Source organism: Chelonoidis abingdonii, chromosome 4 (genome assembly GCF_003597395.2).
Source record: "Chelonoidis abingdonii isolate Lonesome George chromosome 4, CheloAbing_2.0, whole genome shotgun sequence".
NCBI classification, from domain to species: Eukaryota; Metazoa; Chordata; order Testudines; family Testudinidae; genus Chelonoidis; species Chelonoidis abingdonii.
Genome location: NC_133772.1, coordinates 132,277,764 through 132,296,245, shown reverse-complemented (window position 1 = coordinate 132,296,245; position 18,482 = coordinate 132,277,764). Strand labels below are relative to the sequence as shown.

At 46.6% G+C, this 18,482-nt stretch overlaps 1 protein-coding gene and 1 long non-coding RNA gene across 5 annotated transcripts in view; one reads left to right on the top strand and one right to left on the bottom strand.

Annotated features, from left to right (window-relative positions):
- Window positions 1-14,849, bottom strand: part of LOC142046791 (uncharacterized) — a 156,234-nt gene extending 141,385 nt beyond the window's left edge. For all 3 annotated transcript variants that reach the window (XR_012655839.1, XR_012655838.1, XR_012655841.1), the window contains exon 1: window positions 14,586-14,849. This is a non-coding gene — a long non-coding RNA (uncharacterized LOC142046791). The remainder of the gene's footprint in view (window positions 1-14,585) is intronic.
- On the top strand, window positions 14,320-17,689 carry ANKRD9 (ankyrin repeat domain 9). 2 transcript variants are annotated; one of them, XM_032777397.2, is made up of 2 exons: window positions 14,320-14,934; window positions 16,464-17,689. In XM_032777397.2, the coding sequence occupies exon 2, from the start codon at window positions 16,544-16,546 to the stop codon at window positions 17,429-17,431; it is 888 nt and encodes a 295-aa protein (XP_032633288.1). In that variant the 5' UTR covers window positions 14,320-14,934; window positions 16,464-16,543; the 3' UTR covers window positions 17,432-17,689. The 2 variants fall into 2 exon arrangements, with proteins under 2 accessions (XP_032633288.1, XP_074921793.1); XM_075065692.1 differs by lacking the exon at window positions 14,320-14,934 and adding an exon at window positions 15,180-15,236.
- The last annotated feature ends 793 nt before the right edge of the window (window positions 17,690-18,482 follow it).

Here is an 18,482-nt window from a genome sequence, read left to right as displayed (position 1 = left end):
GGTACGGTGTGCAGTTGCTGGTGAGAATACGTTTCAGGTTGGCAGGTTGTCTGTGGGCAAGGATTGGCCTGCCACCCAAGACCTGTGAAAGTGTGGGATCATTGTCCAGGATGGGTTGTAGATCCCTGATGATGCGTTGGAGGGGTTTTAGCTGGGGGCTGTATGTGATGGCCAGTGGAGTCCTGTTGGTTTCTTTCTTGGGTTTGTCTTGCAGTAGGAGGCTTCTGGGTACACGTCTGGCTCTGTTGATCTGTTTCCTTATTTCCTCGTGCGGGTATTGTAGTTTTGAAAAAGCTTGGTGGAGATTTTGTCAGTGTTGGTCTCTGTCTGAAGGGTTAGAGCAGATGCGGTTGTACCTCAGTGCTTGGCTGTAGACAATGGATCATGTGATGTGTCATTTAATATCCTATTTACTTACATAAGAAGCCTTTAAGAATAGAGTGTTTATGGGCATTAATTAGTTATCTGGCAATGCTTGAGCAACTTTCTGGCTAAAAAGAGCCACCTCTGCAAGAACTGTAAAAAAAAAATCAATGCCTTCTTTGAGGACTATTTAAGCTAAAGACCTTCTTTAAGAATCATGTACACTTAAAAAAAAAACTATTTTAAACTTAAAAGGGTTTCATATAAAAAATAAGGCTGTTTGGACTGGACTTACTTGAAACCAAATTTCAACTCTTATTAAATGCTAATAAAACTAAAGGAATTTCTCGGAAAATGGACTAAATACAAGAAAGAGTTAAAACACTAAACTTTAAAGATGTTCTGAGAGTTAGTTTCCTCCACAAGAATAAAGACAGTCACCACCCTGTGGAATATGGAAATAGATTGCTCATTCCTGAGCTGAAGATGCCACCATCCCATGAAGGTCTTAAGCCAAGGGGAGTATATCTACACAACCCAGATCAATAGACTCAGGCTAGCAGGGCAAGCACTCTAAAAGTAGCTGTGTGGACAGTGCTTTAAAGTTGTGTCTCGGACTGGAGCTTGGGCGCTGAAGGCTAGGGAGGGGGTTGGGCTTCAAAGTGCTGTCTGTACAGCTATTTCTAGAGCACTAGCATGATCCCCGCTAGCCCAACTCTGTCACCCCTGGCTAGGAGGCTCAATCCCGCCGGCTGGGTAGGCATACCCTGAAAGGGTAAGCAGTTAATAGTTAAACCTAGACAAGGCCTAACAGAGGTGTGTCTTGCACCACGAGTGAAACCAAGAACGAAGAGTATAAACATCTCCGAATTAAGCAAGCAGCACACTTTGCTCCTATTTCCCAACTTCAAAGGCAGTCCTATCTTAACAGTCTGATCTTGCCTGGGCCTGTGCATCTCATCTCTTTCAAGCAAGCAAACTGCATAAAGAAAACAGATGAGCCACCCTACACCATCAAGAAGCAACCTTCCAGCACTACTTCTGCCGCATACTGCTATCACCAAGACGTCACCATTCTGGGTGAGAGGAAGTTGGCCAAAGCACAGTCTAATTTCAATTTTTCTTGTCAAAAATGTAATGAGATCTTTAAGTGCTATTGTAATTTAAGACAATAACCACTTCGCAACACCACAATAGTTCGGACTACGTATTCCTGGAGAGAAGACATACACTAATCTTGAAAAACAGATTAGCAGATTTAATTTGAATATTAATATTCATTAATTTGCCCGTTTCAAGACAGCTCCTTGAATAGCTTGTTTTAAGTAATGTAATTTTAATATTTTCTCTTTGGTTTCGTAAGACTTAGTTAAGGTTGCTTACCTTTTCCCATTTATAAATGGTTAGGTTATCCATAATAAACCAAACAGGACACACCTACCCTTAAACAAGATGCCTTTGTCCATCTACAGACTGTTTAAGTTATCTATAATACACTGCGACAGGACTCACTACTGATTTTGAAAATAATATACTTTGGTGTTGACTTATCTCCGAGATACACCTTCTCTCAAGGGGGTCATCTCTGCTAAAAGCTCTCCATGTACAGACACAGAAAAGAGATTGTAACTGAGGTGACCGTTGTTTATTTGCGTTTGTTTTGCTTTTATTTTTGTTCGTTTAACATTAAAACTGTCATAGTTAACTGTGATTATTTTGCTTGTTTTTAATAATGCTATCTCCTAAGGCATGGAAAAGAAGACCACGTTACTAAAATAGAATCATAGTGTCGGGCTAGAAGGCACCACAAAAGGTCATCTAGTTCTGCCCCACCGCAGGACCAAGCAGAGACAACCCATAACTGCTGGTAGTGGGGGAGGGGGCAGAGTGAGAGCAGTGGCTTCAGTAGATGTTACCGCACATAGGTGCTGGAACTAGGGGTGCTGGGGGTGGTTTCCGTTATATACAGGGTTTAGTTGGGTTCAATGGCTCTCAGCACCTCCACCATAAAAATGGTTCCAGCACCCCTGTTACTGCACATGCTTAGTCCATGTGAGCATGTTCAGTACAAGCCAACTAACAAATCTGGGGGGCATGTGACCCTGCATGCCCCCACCACATGTCACCTCTGGGACCAAGTAAACCTAAACCATCCCTGACAGGTGTTTATCTAACCTGTTCTTAAAAACGTTCACAGAAGGGGATTCCACAACCTCCTATGGTTACCTATTCCAGTGCTTAACTCTCCTTATAGTTAGAAAGTTTTCCCTAATATCTAACCTAACTCTCCCTTGCTGCAGATTAAACTGATGAAATACAGTAAATAAACACAACAATGACATAGTTGGCATCACAGAAATCTGGTGGGATAATACGCATGACTGGAATATTGGTATAAAAAGGTACAGCTTGCTCAGGAAGGACAGGCAGGAGAAAAAAGGAGGAGTTATTGCCTTGTTTAGCAAAGATGTATATGCTTGCATTGAGGTTGAGATACAAGTGGGAAGCAGACATGTTGACAGTCTCTGGGTAAAGATAAAAGAGGTAAAAAACAAGGGTGATGTCATAGTAGGATCTATTACAGATCACCTAACCAGGAAGAAGAGGTGGGTGAGGCTTTTTTCAAACAACTAACAAAATCATCCAAAGCACAGGACTTGGTGATGTGGGATTTCAATTACTCAGACATCTGTTGGGAAAATAACATAGCAGGGCACACATTATCCCATACGTTCTAGGAATGTATTGGAGACAATTTTTTATTTCAGAAGGTGGAGAAAGCTACTAGGGGAGAGACTGTTCTAGATTTGATTGTGACAAATAGGGAGGAACTGGTTGAGAACCTGAAAGTGGAAGGCAGCTTGGATGAAAGTGTTCATGAAATGGTAGAGATCATGATTCTAAGGAATGGTAGGAGGGAGAACAGCACAATAAAGAAAATGGATTTCAAGAAGACAGACTAGAAAACTCAGGGAGCTGGTAGGTAAGGTCTCATGGGAAGCAAGTCTAAGGGGAAAAACAATTGAAGACATTTGGCAGTTTTTCAAAGAGACATTATTAAGGGCACAAGAGCAAACTATCCCACTTCACAGGAAAGATAGGAAGTGTTAGAGAGCTTATTCCTTCACTCTCACCTTGCCCTTGTCCTTCTCCCATGAACAGAGAGCAACAATACCCGAAGGTGCAAACAATTCTATGTTTATTGGAGTGAACTTCCAGCAAGCTTAAATTCAAGTTCCTGTTCCTTATTTTTCTAATTCCAACTTACTTCCTGTTTGCCCCTAATTTTTCTAATTCCAATTTACTTCTTGTTTGCCCCTAATTTATATAGTAATATTTTCAGCTATACCTTAACCAATCATTCTACTAAAATTTACCTAACCAATCCTAACGTATTGTAACATGATTAGCTAACCAATTATATCCCACCACCTTAATTAGTTTACACCTAGCAAAATTAATTATACAGCAGACAGAAACAATCACAGAACCAGACAGAGACCATGCAAATAAACATACAAAACAATACAGAAGTAAGGATTTCACAACTACATCTATACAGACATAAGGGTTCTCCAGCTGTGTCTATTGATAAGTGAGTTCTTGCGACACAGGATGCTATCAAACTAAGTTTCCTTTTACATCTTCTAGGCTCTTCCCTTTCTCTGGAGGTGATAGGAATATCAGGACAGGATTGTATTCCTAATAGCCCAATAGCACCTTATTTCAATGTGACTAGTTTGGAATGTGAGGATGTGATCATACACTTCCCAGCTTATGGCTGCCTAACTACATCTTAGCTGAAGGCCTTAGCCTGTCACAGTAAGAGAAGGCCATTACACAGACAGTGATTTTGATTCTCTCTTTTATACCTCTATAACTAGCTAAGTGATAAGAATACACCTACATTCTTAAAGTATAGGTCTTTGCAGACAGGCCTGAAAATCTATATCCTAACAAGAAGTATTGCAAGAGACCACCCTGGCTTAACCAGGAGATCTTCAATGATCTAAAAATAAAAAAGAGTTCTACAAAAAGTGGAAACTAGGTCAAATTACAAAGGATCAATATAAACAAATAACATAAGTATGTAGGGACAAAATTAGAAAGGCCAAGGCACAAAACGAGATCAAACTAGCTAGAGACATAAAGGGTAACAAGAAAACATTCTACAAATACATTAGAAGCAAGAGGAAGACCAAGGATAGGGTAGGCCCATTACTCAATGAGTGGGGGAAATAATAACAGAGAACATGGAAATGGCAGAGGTGATTAATGACTTCTTTGTTTCGGTTTTCACCAAGGTTGTTGGTGCGTGGATGAATAACATAGTGAATGTCAGTGAAAATGAAGTAGGATCAGAAGAGGCTAAAATAAGGAAAGAACAAGTTAAAAACTACTTAGACCAATTAGATGTCTTCAAGTCACCAGGGCCTGATGGAATGCATCCTACAATATTCAAGGAGCTGAATGAGGAGATATCTGAGCTATTAGCGATTATCTTTCAAAAGTCATGGAAGATGGGAAAGATTCCAGAAGACTTGAAAAGGGCAAATATAGTGCCAATCTATAAAAAGTGAAATAAGGACAAACCGGGGAATTACAAACTAGTCATCTTAACTTCTGTATCTAGAAAGATAATGGAGCAAATAATTAAGCTATCAATTTACATACATTTAGAAGATAATAAGGTGATAGGTAACAGTCAGCATGGATTAAGTCAAGAAGAAATCATGTAAAACCAACCTGATAGCTTTCTTTGACAGAGTAACAAGCCTTGTGGATGGGGGGAAGTGATAGATGGTATATCTTGACTTTAGTAAAGCTTTTGATACTGTCTCGCATGACTTTCTCATAAACAAACAAGGGAAATGCAACCTAGATGGAACTACTATAAGGTGGGTACAAAACTGGTAGGAGGATTGTTCCCAGAGATTAGTTATCTGTGGTTCACAGTCAAGCTGGAAGGACGTAATGAGTTGGGACCCACAGGGATCAGATCTGGGTCCAGTTCTGTTCAATATCTTCATCAATTATTTAGATAATGGCATACAGAGTACACTAATAAGGTTTGTGGATGATACCAAGCTGGGAGGGGTTGCAAGTGGTTTGGAGGATAAGATTAAAATTCAAAATGATCTGGACAAACTGGAGAAATGGTCTGAAGTAAATAGGATGAAATTCAATAAGGACAAATGCAAAGTACTTCACTTAGGAAGGAACAATCAGTTGCACACATACAAAATGGGAAATGACTGCATAGGAAGGAGTACTGCGTAAAGGTTACCAGACAGAAATCTATCAAACTAAATTTCTAGGCTCTTTCCCTTCTCTGGAGGTGATAGATCGAATCACCTTCCTAACAGTCCCAGATTGCCTTATTTTAATATGACTAGTTTGGAATGTGAGGATGTGATCATACACTTCCCAGCTTATGGCTAATATTGTGTCCAGTTCTGGGTGTCACATTTCAGGAAGGATGTGGACAAATTGGAGAGAGTCAAGAGAAGTGCAACCAAAATGATTAAAGGTCTAGAAAGCACGCCCGATAAGGGAAGCTAGAAAAAATTACTGTTGTTTAGTCTGGAGAAGAGAAGACTGAGAGGGGACATGATAACAGTTTTCAAGTACATAAAAGGTTACAAGGAGGAGGGAGAACAATTGTTTTTTTTAACCTCTGAGGATAGGACAAGAAGCAATGGGCTTAAATTGCAGCAAGGGCTGTTTAGATTGGACATTAGGAAAAACTTCCTAACTGTCAGGGTGGTTAAGCACTGGAATAAATAGTCTAGGGCGGTTGTGGACTACTCACCTGCTGCCCACAGAGCCAGGGCTGGGAGCTGCAGCCTGATGCAGAACCTGCCTGCCTATGAGATGCAGGTAGGTGGCCCCAGCTGAGCAGGTGCTGGCGAGGGTTGATGACCCAGTGCCTCCCACCTGCCAACCTTAAGGCAGGTAAAAAGTGATGGGGCCAAGGCTCCCTGGCCCACCCTGTTCTGGCACCCCTGCACTACAGCTATGGTCAAAATTGTCTGGGCCACTCAGCTCCACCCAGGGATCCTCCCCTGAACAGTGGAAAGCAAGGGGCCAGGCCCCACTCTCTTACCCCAGTGGTTGCTCCTCCAGGCCCACAGCAGCAGCCAAGCAAGCCCCGCTTTGGGGACCGGGGAAAAGCGGAACCAAAAGTGCCCCCTTCCCATGCTCCCCACTCCTGTCCAGCTGCCCTGCCCTGGGCTCTGGCTGAGGCCACTGGGCCCAATCCTGTGCCACCCATTTTTGCGCTCCCTTGCCAGCTCTGCACTTGGGGCAACTGCCCCTCTTGCCCTGCCCAAGTTATAACCTTGGAAAATTGCAGTAACCAGCTTTTTGGTGTTCAGTCAATATTTCTGACCTGAGACTACAGATCTCCTTAAAACTGGATTTTCCAGTCAAAAACCAGACACCTGGCAACCTTAGTCACATCCCTAAACTGGCATTAAGTGAGACGATTATTAAAATTTGGCCTCTCCCATTTCTTGTTTCTCTAGATTAGTGTTTCTCAACCTGCCAGTCGCAACCCCCGGGGGTCACAGGATGGGTTTAGGGGGTTGCAAGTGCAGGGCTGGCATTAGGGGGTGGCAAGCAGGGCAATCACCCGGGATCCCATGCCACAGGGGGCTCCTCCAAGCTAAGTTACATCATTTAGTTGGACGGCAGGGCTGGGACTTGGGCTTCATATTTGGTTACCAGCATTATTGTTGCTCTTGTGGAATTATTATCCCTCCTTACCCTGGAAGGACGATTATGGGGTGCTTCCTGCTTTTGCTCTGCTCATTTGACCTCAAGTTTCTCTGTGTTGCAGTCCAGGAGAATTTGATAAGATTTCCCTGTCCTCTTGGAGCCTGTTAATGCCATTCCTTATTTGGCTAGTGCGGTTGCTGATGGCAGATGGGATTTCTCTGTCCTTCTCAGGCTGCCAGAGAGGTCATAGCCTGGGAAGCACTGGTTCTATTTGTTACTATATAAATTGTAGGTGTTTCCAGCTCTTTCCCCACATTAAATAGATGTACTGTACACCTGAGGAAGTATTAACAAGTTTGTGATGTAACATCCCATTTCTTCATGGCTTTCAGTTTATTAAACTAGACTGAAATGCAGGCAGAAACAGATAATTACATTCTGTATGCCCTTCCCCTAAACCATATGAGCAACATAAGCTTCCCAAAAACAACTGCTCCTTTTATTGTCCATATTCTGAACTACTGTGCAGTTAGGAGAGCAACATTGAAATCAAAACTCACTTGATTTTGCTGGGGCTTCTCTGCCCATAGTATGTCAGTTCCAAGATGTATGTGAGGTGCACAGTATGCTAACAACACTGTAACATAGATATATAATAAAATGGGAGCTAGAGAGGTTAGAAATGTTGGGTAGGAGATAATGTCCTCAGATTTCCAATACAAAAACGCAAGCTAATATATCTGAGAGAAAATGAACAAAAGTACAGCTATTCAAAGGGAGGGAGATATACAGAAGTGAGATGCCTTGTACTGGAAGCATATATTCAGCAGTTACCCAATATGGTTCATAGTTAGACTTGAAAGGATTAGATTTTTATCAGTAAATGCTGGTAAATATCAGTTTCACTGTACACACACAAATCAATGAAAACATTTCCATTAATGATAGTCAAAATGTACAGATTGGCAAAGTAAGAAAACTGCTGCTTGAGAACTTATTAGAATTTGATTTAAGGCTATTTATTTTATATATTTTAACATGTGATGTTAACAATCTGCGTTTTAATCATTATAAAACTTTTTGAATCTCAGCATCTGCTGTGATTAAACAATCATTGTCTAGCACTCACTACAGACAATTTCTCGTAACTGTGAAAATTGAAAAAATGCTTAAAACTCATGATCTGGTACAACTATGGAAATCTAAATAGATGAAAATTTTAAATGTTTAAAAATAAATGATATTATCTGCCAAAATGATTACAAAATTGAATTCTGCTAAGCTTATTCATACTCTTGGGATCATATTGGATCCATTGCATTTCCTGGCATCTCAGGAGGCACACAGTATCTTTCACAACTTGTATTCAATTTCGTATATATACATTTCCTGCTAATTACATTGCACTTACATTTCAATTCAATCCTATTAATTCAGTCACTGATTAATTTGAACAAAAGCTCAGGATCAAAATGATAACTATTTAAAAATAGCTAAACCTACATCCTTTATTTTGAGCAATTTTGAAATTATATATATTATGAGTTGCCTAATGTAAATGTGTATCACTTCCCTCTGCTAGATGGAATCAGAACTGATCAACTGTGTGTCATAAGCCCTATATTGCAATCAGGCAAACTGCCTCTGCTCTTGAAGCAGGACAATCTGAGTTCTATCCCTGTTGTTGCCACAATGTTGTAAGTGGCTCTGGTGTACAACATACTGACAACTAGGGCATGAGTGCTGGAGGGGAGGGGGCAAAGGGCCATTTCCCCATTTTTTTAAACAAAGGGATCCATGCCCCCTCACTTTTGAGAACTTGAACTTGGAAGGGGTGCAACAGGGGGTCCAGCCCTTCCTCTGGCCCCTGATTGGAGCTGGGTGGCATAACAATGTAGCCCCATCCCTGCTGGCGTGACGGAGGGTGATTAGGCCAAATCTGAGTGAATGTGAGTGAGTGGTGTTGCTACTCCATGTACCAGGACATAATGCAACTCACTGAAATTTGGCCCAGTCGACCCTCTGTCATGACTGAAGGGGGGCTGGGCCAAATCTGAGTGAGTAGTGTTGCAAACTGACACATGGGATCATAATGCCACTCAGGTTTCGCCCCTTTTGGTTGCTTCCTCCCCTCCTCCACTTTTGCAGTCCTTCCAGCTCCCATGAACAGGGGGTACCATGTTCCCATCCCATTTTACTCATTTTTTCACAAAAGTTTTGTTTGTGGAAAGCAAATTTGAGCCCATGGGCAAGAGATATATTTTGTGACTGAACAAAATTTGCTTTGTAATAAAAACAAATATATTTTGAGCAGAATCTGGAATGCTTTATAAAGGTCAAACCATCCACTCAGGTGGGGAAAAGAAACAATACCATGTGACTTTGGTGTCCAGTCACACAGCTGAAATATTGAATTGAGACTGTTGAATACCTGAAGCCTCAGCGAGAACAGTTTGTAAGCAATCCATAGGCTATCTGTTTGCATAAAGTATTTGTCCAATTACTTTGAATAATGAACATATTATTATAAATTGCACTGTGTTGGTTGATCATGCTCAGACAGGAAAGAAAGCTAAGTTTGCCAAACAAATTTGTTTATTGCAAATAGTTTGCCCAGCTGTAGTGACAAACCATGATATCGTTAATTTGTTAAATATATATTTTACACACACATACACTGCCTTATTATTTCAGTCTAGCCTGTTTTTATCACTTTGAATTAAGTAGCTGATCTTGTTATATATATGATCATTTGGTGCTTATCTAAGGTTCCATAGCACATGACAGTGATTATAGCATCAGTGTAACTAAATTGGAATAACACAACTCTTATGTGTGATGAAGACATGCGTCTGGCGAAGTGGGTATTCACCCACAAAAGCTTATGCTTCAATACGTCTTTTAGTCTATAAGGTGCCACAGGACTCTTTATCGCTTTTTACAGCTCTTAGGGCAGGTCTATATTTAAAACGCTGCGCAGCTGCACCAGAGCAGCTGCGTCACTGTAGCACTTCAGTGAAGACACTATTGTCCCAATGGGAGAGCTTCATCTGTCAGTGTAGTTAATCTGCCTCTGTGAGAGACGATAGCTTGGTCAATGAGAAAAGCTCTCCCATTGACAAAGTGCTGCCTATGCTCGGAGTTAGGCTAGTATAACTGTGTCAGTTGGGGATGTGGATTTTTCACACCCTGGAGTGATTTAGCTATACCCAAGTCAATTTATAGCGTAGACCTGGCCTTAGTTATGGTAACCTTTTATTACCATGTGCCTTCCTTGGGATACTTTTTTTCTTCAGTCTCATTCAGAATTTTGGCTCGTTGTTAAATGGCAATTTTCTATAGCCATTGATTTAATAAAACCTGCGTAAAGTGATTGAAATTGATCCAAATAAAGGTTGGAGAGATGTGTTATTCTTTTAATATAAATGAGTCGGTTCCTGAGGTTATGATCCAACTGAATGGGGGATCACATTAACCAGTGATTGAATTAAGGAGATGGCATTCTATATAACTAAAAACAACACCATGAAATTGACCATTATAAATGACCATGTTGAACATTGTTAAAGTTTAACATTGGTTTCTAGGGGAAAATAAACCCTTTGCATACTTCAGTTTTGAATATTGCCTGACAGTATATGCTTTATAATAGTCCTTGCATTCAAGTGGATAGGACATTGGCCACTGAGCATTTATCGAACTCCATAATGGAGACCAGACCTGGGCCCACGTCGCAGCAAAGCTTGGATCCTTACCCAAAAGCCCTTACAGCTCCAGGATGTCTAGATGTGGGATTTTTGTTTAAGCCTATACCTGCTGGAATCTTATACATTAGTCAAACTGGAGCTGCAAAGATAGTATAAAAATACCCAGTGTAACCAAAATAAAAAAATTTGGTGAGGGAAATAGCTTGCAGAGAGGCTTCTGTGGTTAAAACGCTGGACTGGGACACAGGAGTTTTAAGTTCAGTGGTTTAGAAAGAGTTCCTGGCTCAGGGACAAATCATTAATCTCTCTGGCTGCCAATTTCCCATCTATATAATGATACTTCCCCTGGCTGTCTTGTCTATATAGGTACTGACGCCCTGATCGTCGGGGCGCTAGGCGCCTGGGACCCCTGTAACGGACGTGTACTTAGGGCCTGTGGGGTGGGCTGTCGCTATGCGCGACTCATGAGACGTCTGATGGTCTCGGATACTACCCGGTGATCTAGGGACATTTACATTGAACACATCACCGGCCACCGCCAATACCAGGAGTGAGCTGTCGTGGTTTCATGCACCCACAGGGGGGAGGGAGAAACCCTTAAAACCCCCCTACTAAACTATATCCCCTAAGTCCTGAACCCACCGACTTGGATTCCACCACGTGAGGGTCATCCTGTCCTCATTGCCCGGCCCGCCTACTCTAATCATGGCTATGTGTAACCCATTATATGAGCGATGTACCCTCACTGCTCCCCTACTGTATCTTGACCCCACCCACCGTACACCCCGCATTGGGGACATTACAGACTGTATATATTATATGCTAACCAATAACCAAATACCAACGTCCCCTATACTCTGTATGTTACCCCCGATGACTAATAACTGACGCATCAAACTCTGTGTATCATCTTTATTTAAATATTCTCTAATAAACATTTAAATGTAAGCTCTTCAGGGTAGGGATGGTCTCTTGCTATATATAGGTGCAGCGCCTAGCACAATGAGCCCTGATCCTGGCTGAGTCTCTAAGTGCTATTAGTACAAATAATTATGGTAGCTGTTATTTGGCAGTCTGCTGTCACTGGGTGGGGCTTTGAGATTTCCTGTTCCTTTGGTTAAACCAGGGGTCTCAAACGCCCGTGGGGTCCTCACGGCCCCTGCGCCCTCCCTCAGCGTTTACCTAAAGCGGCTCTGACCCGGCGCGAACCGGGGGCTGGGCAGGCTGCCTGCTCTGCCCCTGTGCCGCTCCAAGAAGCGGAAAGAACGTAGGGGAAGATAGGCGAAGGGGTGTGTTTTGATGTTGCTTCAGGCACCAACCCCAGCAGCTCCCATTGGCCGCGGTTGCCCATTCCCAGCCAATGGGAGATGCTGGGGGCGGTGCCTGAAGCAACAGCAACACATACCCCTATGCCCTTGCTCCCCCACATTCCAGCTGCTTCCCAGAGCGGAGCGGCGTGGGGGAAGGGCAGGTCGGCAGGGAGCCTGCCCTGCCCCCATTGTGCTCCGGGCCACAGCCTGCCCCCCGAATCCCTCCTGCAGTCGAACCTCCTGCCCTGAGCCCCTTGCCGCACCCCAACCTCCTGCCACACCCCTCCTGCACCCCAACCCACTGCCCTGAGCCCCCTGCCACACCCCAACCCCCTGCCGTACCCTGCACTGAGCCCCCTGCTGCATCCTGCACTCCTACCCCTTCCCTGAGCCACCTGCTGCACCCTGCACCCAACCCCCTGCCCTGAATCCCTGGCTGCACCCCAAGCCCCTTCCCTGAGCTGCCTGCCACACCCTGCACCCTACCCCCTGCCCCTAATCCCTGGCTGGCACCCCAAGCCCTTTCCCTGAGCAGCCTGCCACACCCTGCACCCTACCCCCTGCCCTGAACATCCTGCCGCACCCAAACCCCCTTCCCTGAGCTGCCTGATGCACCCTGCACCCAACCCCCTGCCCTGAACCCCCTGCCACACCCTTCACCCCTCCTGCACCCCACACCCCAACTCCCTGCCCTGAGCCCCGTGCCGCACCCCTGCTGCACTCTGATCCCCTGCCCTGACCCCTGCCGCACCCCTCGCCCCTCCTGCACCCCACACCCCAACCCACTGCCCTGAGCCCCCTGCTGCACCCCTCCTCCACCCTGACCTCCTGCCACACCCCTCATCTCCAGGGCCGCCCAGAGAATTCAGGGGACCTGGGGCCCCCGCCACTAAATTGCCGCTGAAGACCCGGCACTTCGGCAGTGGGTCCCGGAGTAGAAGGACTTCCCGCCGCCGAAGACCGGAGCGGAAGCAGCTCCAGGGTCCCGGGCCCCGTGATAGTTTTCTGGGGCCCCCAGAGCTTGTGAAGGACCCCACTCCACGGGCCCCAAAAAACTCTCATGGGGGCCCCTGCGGGGCCTGGGGCAAATTGCCCCACTTGCCCCCCCCCAGGTGGCCCTGCTCATCCCTCCTGCACCCCACACCCCAACTCCCTGCCCTGAGCCCCTGCCACACCCCAAGCCCCTCCTGCCCCGCCTGGGGGCAGGGAGGGGGTGGAGATTTCAGGGAAGGGGTTAGAATGGGAGCAGGGAAGGGGTGGGAAGAGCCAGGGCCTCATGGCAGGGGTGGAGTGGGGGCAGGACCGAGGGCAGTGGGGGCGGGAGGTGTCAGTAATGCAGCCCTCGGGCCAATGTACTAGTCCTCATGTGGGCCTCATGGTCATTTGAGTTTGAGACCCCTGGGTTAAACTGTGTCTAGAAGCTGGGAGTGAATTATATCACATGAATAGTATAGTGCCAATCCTAGGCTGTGCTGTCTGGCTGCTGTGAGCAATAGCTGCTGCTGACCTCTCCTGGAAAGCACAGATAAACATTTTCTTTAGAAATATTTCTCTTTGTTTGAGTTCCTCTCTTGCTCCTGCTGGGTCCCCACCAAAAGTGCTCTGCCTCAGCCTTTGTTTATAACATTGCCCCAGCAACTAGCTGTCAAACAGAGCCTTTTTGACTTCTCATGGGGAAAGAAATAAGCAGCAAGGGAGTTTCCAAGCTTCAAGACAATGCTCTTGATGGAAACCAAAGTAAGGGTTTCCTCTTTCTCCCCAGTGAGCAGATCTCCCTGCCTCCTCCCATGGCTGATCCTTCCCCTCTCTGTACTCCTGACATCCTTATGCTGTTGGCTTGCCTCCTCTCTAGGCCACCTGCCCAACTTCCTGCCTGGAGCAACTCTGGGCTCTATGCTATTTCCTTTCTAACCAGTGGTCCTGCCCCTTGGTGCACTGCCTGCCTCACAGGATCATGCCCTTGGGAGGTTGCAGCCGGGAGGGAGGGCACATTCAGCTATTTCCTCCGTCCCCTTTTGGGGACCCTCTCGTGCCCCTGCAAGGGGATGGATTCATAGGCGCTTTCCTCCCCCTAACTCACCACGTGAGTACTTTAAAGAGCAAACCCGATTATGTCAGAGCGAGAAGAGGGGGGTCCAGACATCCCTGCAGAGACCCAGCCCTGCCCTGCCCCCTTGCGCTCGCCAGTCCCAAACCTCGCAAGAAAGAGTTACGGAGGGGAGAGGGCGGGGGAGGGCTTTTGCTGGCCCAGCTCAGCTGCGCTCTCTCTGGACGAGACAGACACCCGGCCCGGCCCTCGAACGAGCCCTCCCGCTTCCCACCCCTCGCCGGACAAAAAGCCGCCCGACAAGTTTCTTGGAACTTTGCCTGCCCTGACGCAAACAATGGTGCAGGGCCCCATCCTCCCGGGGCAGCCAATGGGCAGCTGGGGGACCCGGTTGCCACCAATCAGAGGGAGCTGGACAGTTCCCCGGTCCTGACTGACCTTCAGCCGGCTGGCGTGGGGGGGATAAAAGAGCCCTGAGGCGGTAGCGGAGGTTTGGCTGCTGCAGCTGCCGCCCGCCGTCCCTCCAGCCTTAGAGCCAGGCAGAGGCGGCGGGGACCCGGCGCGGCCAGAGCCAAGTGGGGGGGAGCGCGAGTCCCAGGGGGAGCTGGCCCCGGGAGCGGCCGCTGTTCAGGGGGCTCCCGCGAAGCGCCGCCTCCGCTCATTCATTGAAGCCGCAGCAGCGCCTGGAAGCCGGGGCTCGGCAGCGGCCCGGCCAAGCTGCAGAGGGGGTGCCGAGAGAAGCCTCCCCGCCCCCGGGAGGGCGCCGCTGCCCTGCGCGCAGCCAGAGGTGAGCGCCGAGCCACGGCTCCCCCCCGCCAGGCTGTGGCTGCCTGGGCTCGCTGCGCCGCCCCCTGCGCGCCATGCCCCGCTACCGGTATCCCCTGCGGAGAGCGCTGGGCTCGGCCGGGGGGTGCCGGGCACGAGAGTCCGGGGAGGCTGCAGGGAGATGGGAGACTCGGGAGGGAGCTGGAGGGACGGGGCAGGAGAAGGGGCTCGGCTGGGAGGGAGGCCGGGGGCGGGACAGGAGCGGAGAGAGGAGACGGGGGAACAGACACAGGCACCCTGGGGAGGGGAGGGTATCGGAGCTGGGTGAGTGGGGGAAGGTTTGGGAACGAGGCACAGGGAGCTGGGTGAGATTTGGGGATGGGACACAGGGTGACTGGGGGCAGTGGGGGAGATTTGGGGATGGGGCACAGGGAGCTGAGTTTGGGGAGTGATTTGAAGATGGGGAACAGGGAGCTGGGTTACAGGGGTGAGTAGGGGGAGATTTGGGGATGGGACACAGGGAGCTGGGTGAGTAGGGGGAGATTTGGGGACAGGGAACTGGGTTACAGGGGGTGAATGAGGGAGATTTGGAGATGGGAAATAGGGAGCCAGGTTATGGGGGTGAGTGGCGGGGGATGAGGGGGAAAGATTTGGAGATGGGGCACAGGGAGCTGGGTGAGGGGGATCAGTGGGGGGAGATTTGGGGATGGGGCATAGGGAGCTGAGTTAGGAGAGGGGAGCGGGGGATGGGGAACAGGGAGCTGGGTTATGGGGGTGAGTAGAGGGAGATTTGGAAACAGGGCCTAGGAGTTGGGTTACGGACAGTGAGTTAGGGAGATGGAGACTTTATAAAATTTTAATTTATATTAGCCTGTGATGGGCTGAAATGTTTGTCAGATTTATCAGCATATTGCATTTCTTGTTAAAGTGGATTTGTTTGCTTGTGATTCCAACTCTAGACTTCCTATCTTGCCCTTGCTTTGTTTGCCTATAATTCAGACAAAGGCGAGGGGGTTAGTGCATCTCTAGCATTTTGTATATTATTGAAAATATGTGCCCTCCTGAGTCAAAAATGTACAAAGCTAGAGCAATCCCAGCACAGTTCTTTCCACTTAGTATCTTTCTCAGGGTGGCAAAACATTAGCCTTGCTTACAAGGAAAGGTACTGTCTTAGCCTCTTGGATGCCAAAGTGAATCATTAGACACAGACCCTACCAGCTTGAAGATTGCCTCAAGGCAGTTTAAACAGGACAGCAACTGTGAGGAGACCTCTGTGACCTTGGGAAAGAACATTTCAGTTTGAACCAGATTGGTAGTTCAGTTTGCTGAACTGATAAATCTGAATCAGCCCTGCCCTTCACATAAAAGTTAGAAATGAACTGTGATTAAAAGCACAACCAGAATTGGAAAAGGGGGAAAAAAAAAAAAGAACAGGGCTTTGCTGGGGAGAGGTGTGTGTTACTGTACTGCCATCAGGTTCACTGGGGGTGGGGAATGACTGACTCACTACTAATCATTAAATCACATTTTTTTTTTTTTTTTTTGGGGAAGTGTTTCCATAGGTCTTGGACCTAATGAGGTATTTTGACAACGAAGTGGGGACGAGCCCCTCCTGAAACCCAAGCTCAGCGATGCCTTGGAAGGTCAAATGGCTGAATAGCTACAGCAGCCACAATTCCCAGTCCCAAAAGCAATGTAAGAAATCCTCCTTCGCCTTTTACCAGGCAGTGAGGGACCTGCTGCCTGTGTGGCTTCTGGAGGACATAAGAACAATGGAGGCCTTTCACTGGGAGGAAGGTGGAAAGGTGAGCACCTATTCTCCCTCTGAGGCTCTTCTCTATGCCCTGGTGCACAACCACCAACCTTATGCTCACTACCTACTGAATAAGTTTCCTGAGAGCGCCCTGGCCATACCCAGCCAAAACTTCAGCTGCTGCCAGTCATCAGCTCCTCACCTGGCCATGGCAGTTCGCTACAACCGCACCCACATCCTCTTCAGAATACTGAAAGCCATCAGAGGCTTTCCAGAGAGAGAGAGAGCCAACTACTTGGACCGCAGGGGATGCAGTCGCGTGGAAGGCAGCAAAACTGTCTTGCATGTGGCCTGTGAACTGTTGAGACCCGAATGTTTGCTTCTATTGCTGGGTCATGGGGCATCCCCCTGCTTACGTGACTGCACTGGGAATACCCCTTTGGACATCTTGCTCCAGCAGATTTCTCAGACCCCAGCAGTTAACATGTGCACCAAGCTCCTCTTGCTAGACTCCCTTTTCCTCTTCATGCCTCAGGAACTCCAATTTTCAATGAAACAGCAGCTGCTGGACAATCACCAGCCCTGGCAGGACCTTTTGGGAGAGAACAGATTCCAGTGGCTGGCAGGTTTAACTCCTACATCTCTGTTCGTCATGGCTATGCGTGTCTTAATCAGGAGCATTTCTCCTGAACAATTCCCAGAGGCACTGGAAAATCTGCCTTTGCCACAGTTTCTGAAGCCTTTAGGCTTGAAATTGAAGAACTAGGGGACGTGCTCAAGAGCCTCCAGCTTGTGTGGTTTCGGCAGCTATGGGGCAATGCTCTTGTTTTAATTAGAATATGTTTTTAAAAGGATTGTATCTGGCACTTTACATATCTTTTTATTTAAAGATCATCGTAGTGAGTAATTTTCACACCACTTTTTATAAAAGTATTATATGGTATGTGTAACTTAAGATACATGGGTGTATGTATTTGTAAACAGGTGTAAATAAACCAGTGGCAGATATGACTGAAAATGGGAATTTAAAGTTCTGATGTGACATATCCATGTGAGAGTGGTAGAGAGAGGCCCTTTGGTTCTGTCCTATGTTTCGTTTAAGCATGGCACAATTCTGGAACAAAACAATTTATTTTTACAAGTATCCTGGTAGGAGTTATGAGGGGAAAATTATATATATACATACACACAGTCCCTCGCATACTAAGGTACAGGTGAAAAATTCTTGATCTTGGACAAAAATGAAGGTATTTTTAAAAGAATCTAAATAAGGATGGCAAAAATGGCCATGTGTATGAAAACCAGATTGTTTTCTCATAATGTTCTGTGTTCCTTTTGCCCTTCAGTGAAATCAGAGGGGCCTAGTTGTCATCTCTCTTTTTGCTGTGGAGGGAATGGCCAAGATTCGGTTAGAGGAGGAAGGGGTAATACATCATGGTTTCATTCTCCCTCAATCCTGCAGAAGCACCTCCACGTGAACACTATGTTTGAGACGCTATCATTTTAGGGGAGTGGCTAGGAAAAGGAGAAGAGCTGGACAGAGCCATTCTCCTTGCTATTGTCCTCCTGCAAACCCACAGGGACTTTTTTGTGCAAACTGATGTCTGCATTCTGTCATGTGGATTCTTCTTTGTTGTCATTCTCCATCGCCATCCCAAACATATGTTGGCATAAGTTGTTGAAAAGCCTATGGCATCCTTAGGCCTTGTCTACACTTGCAAGTTGCAGCGCTGGTGAGGGGGTTACAGCGCTGCAACTTAGCAGGTGTCTACACTTAAAAGCTCAGCCAGCGCTGCAACTCCCTGTTTGCAGCGCTG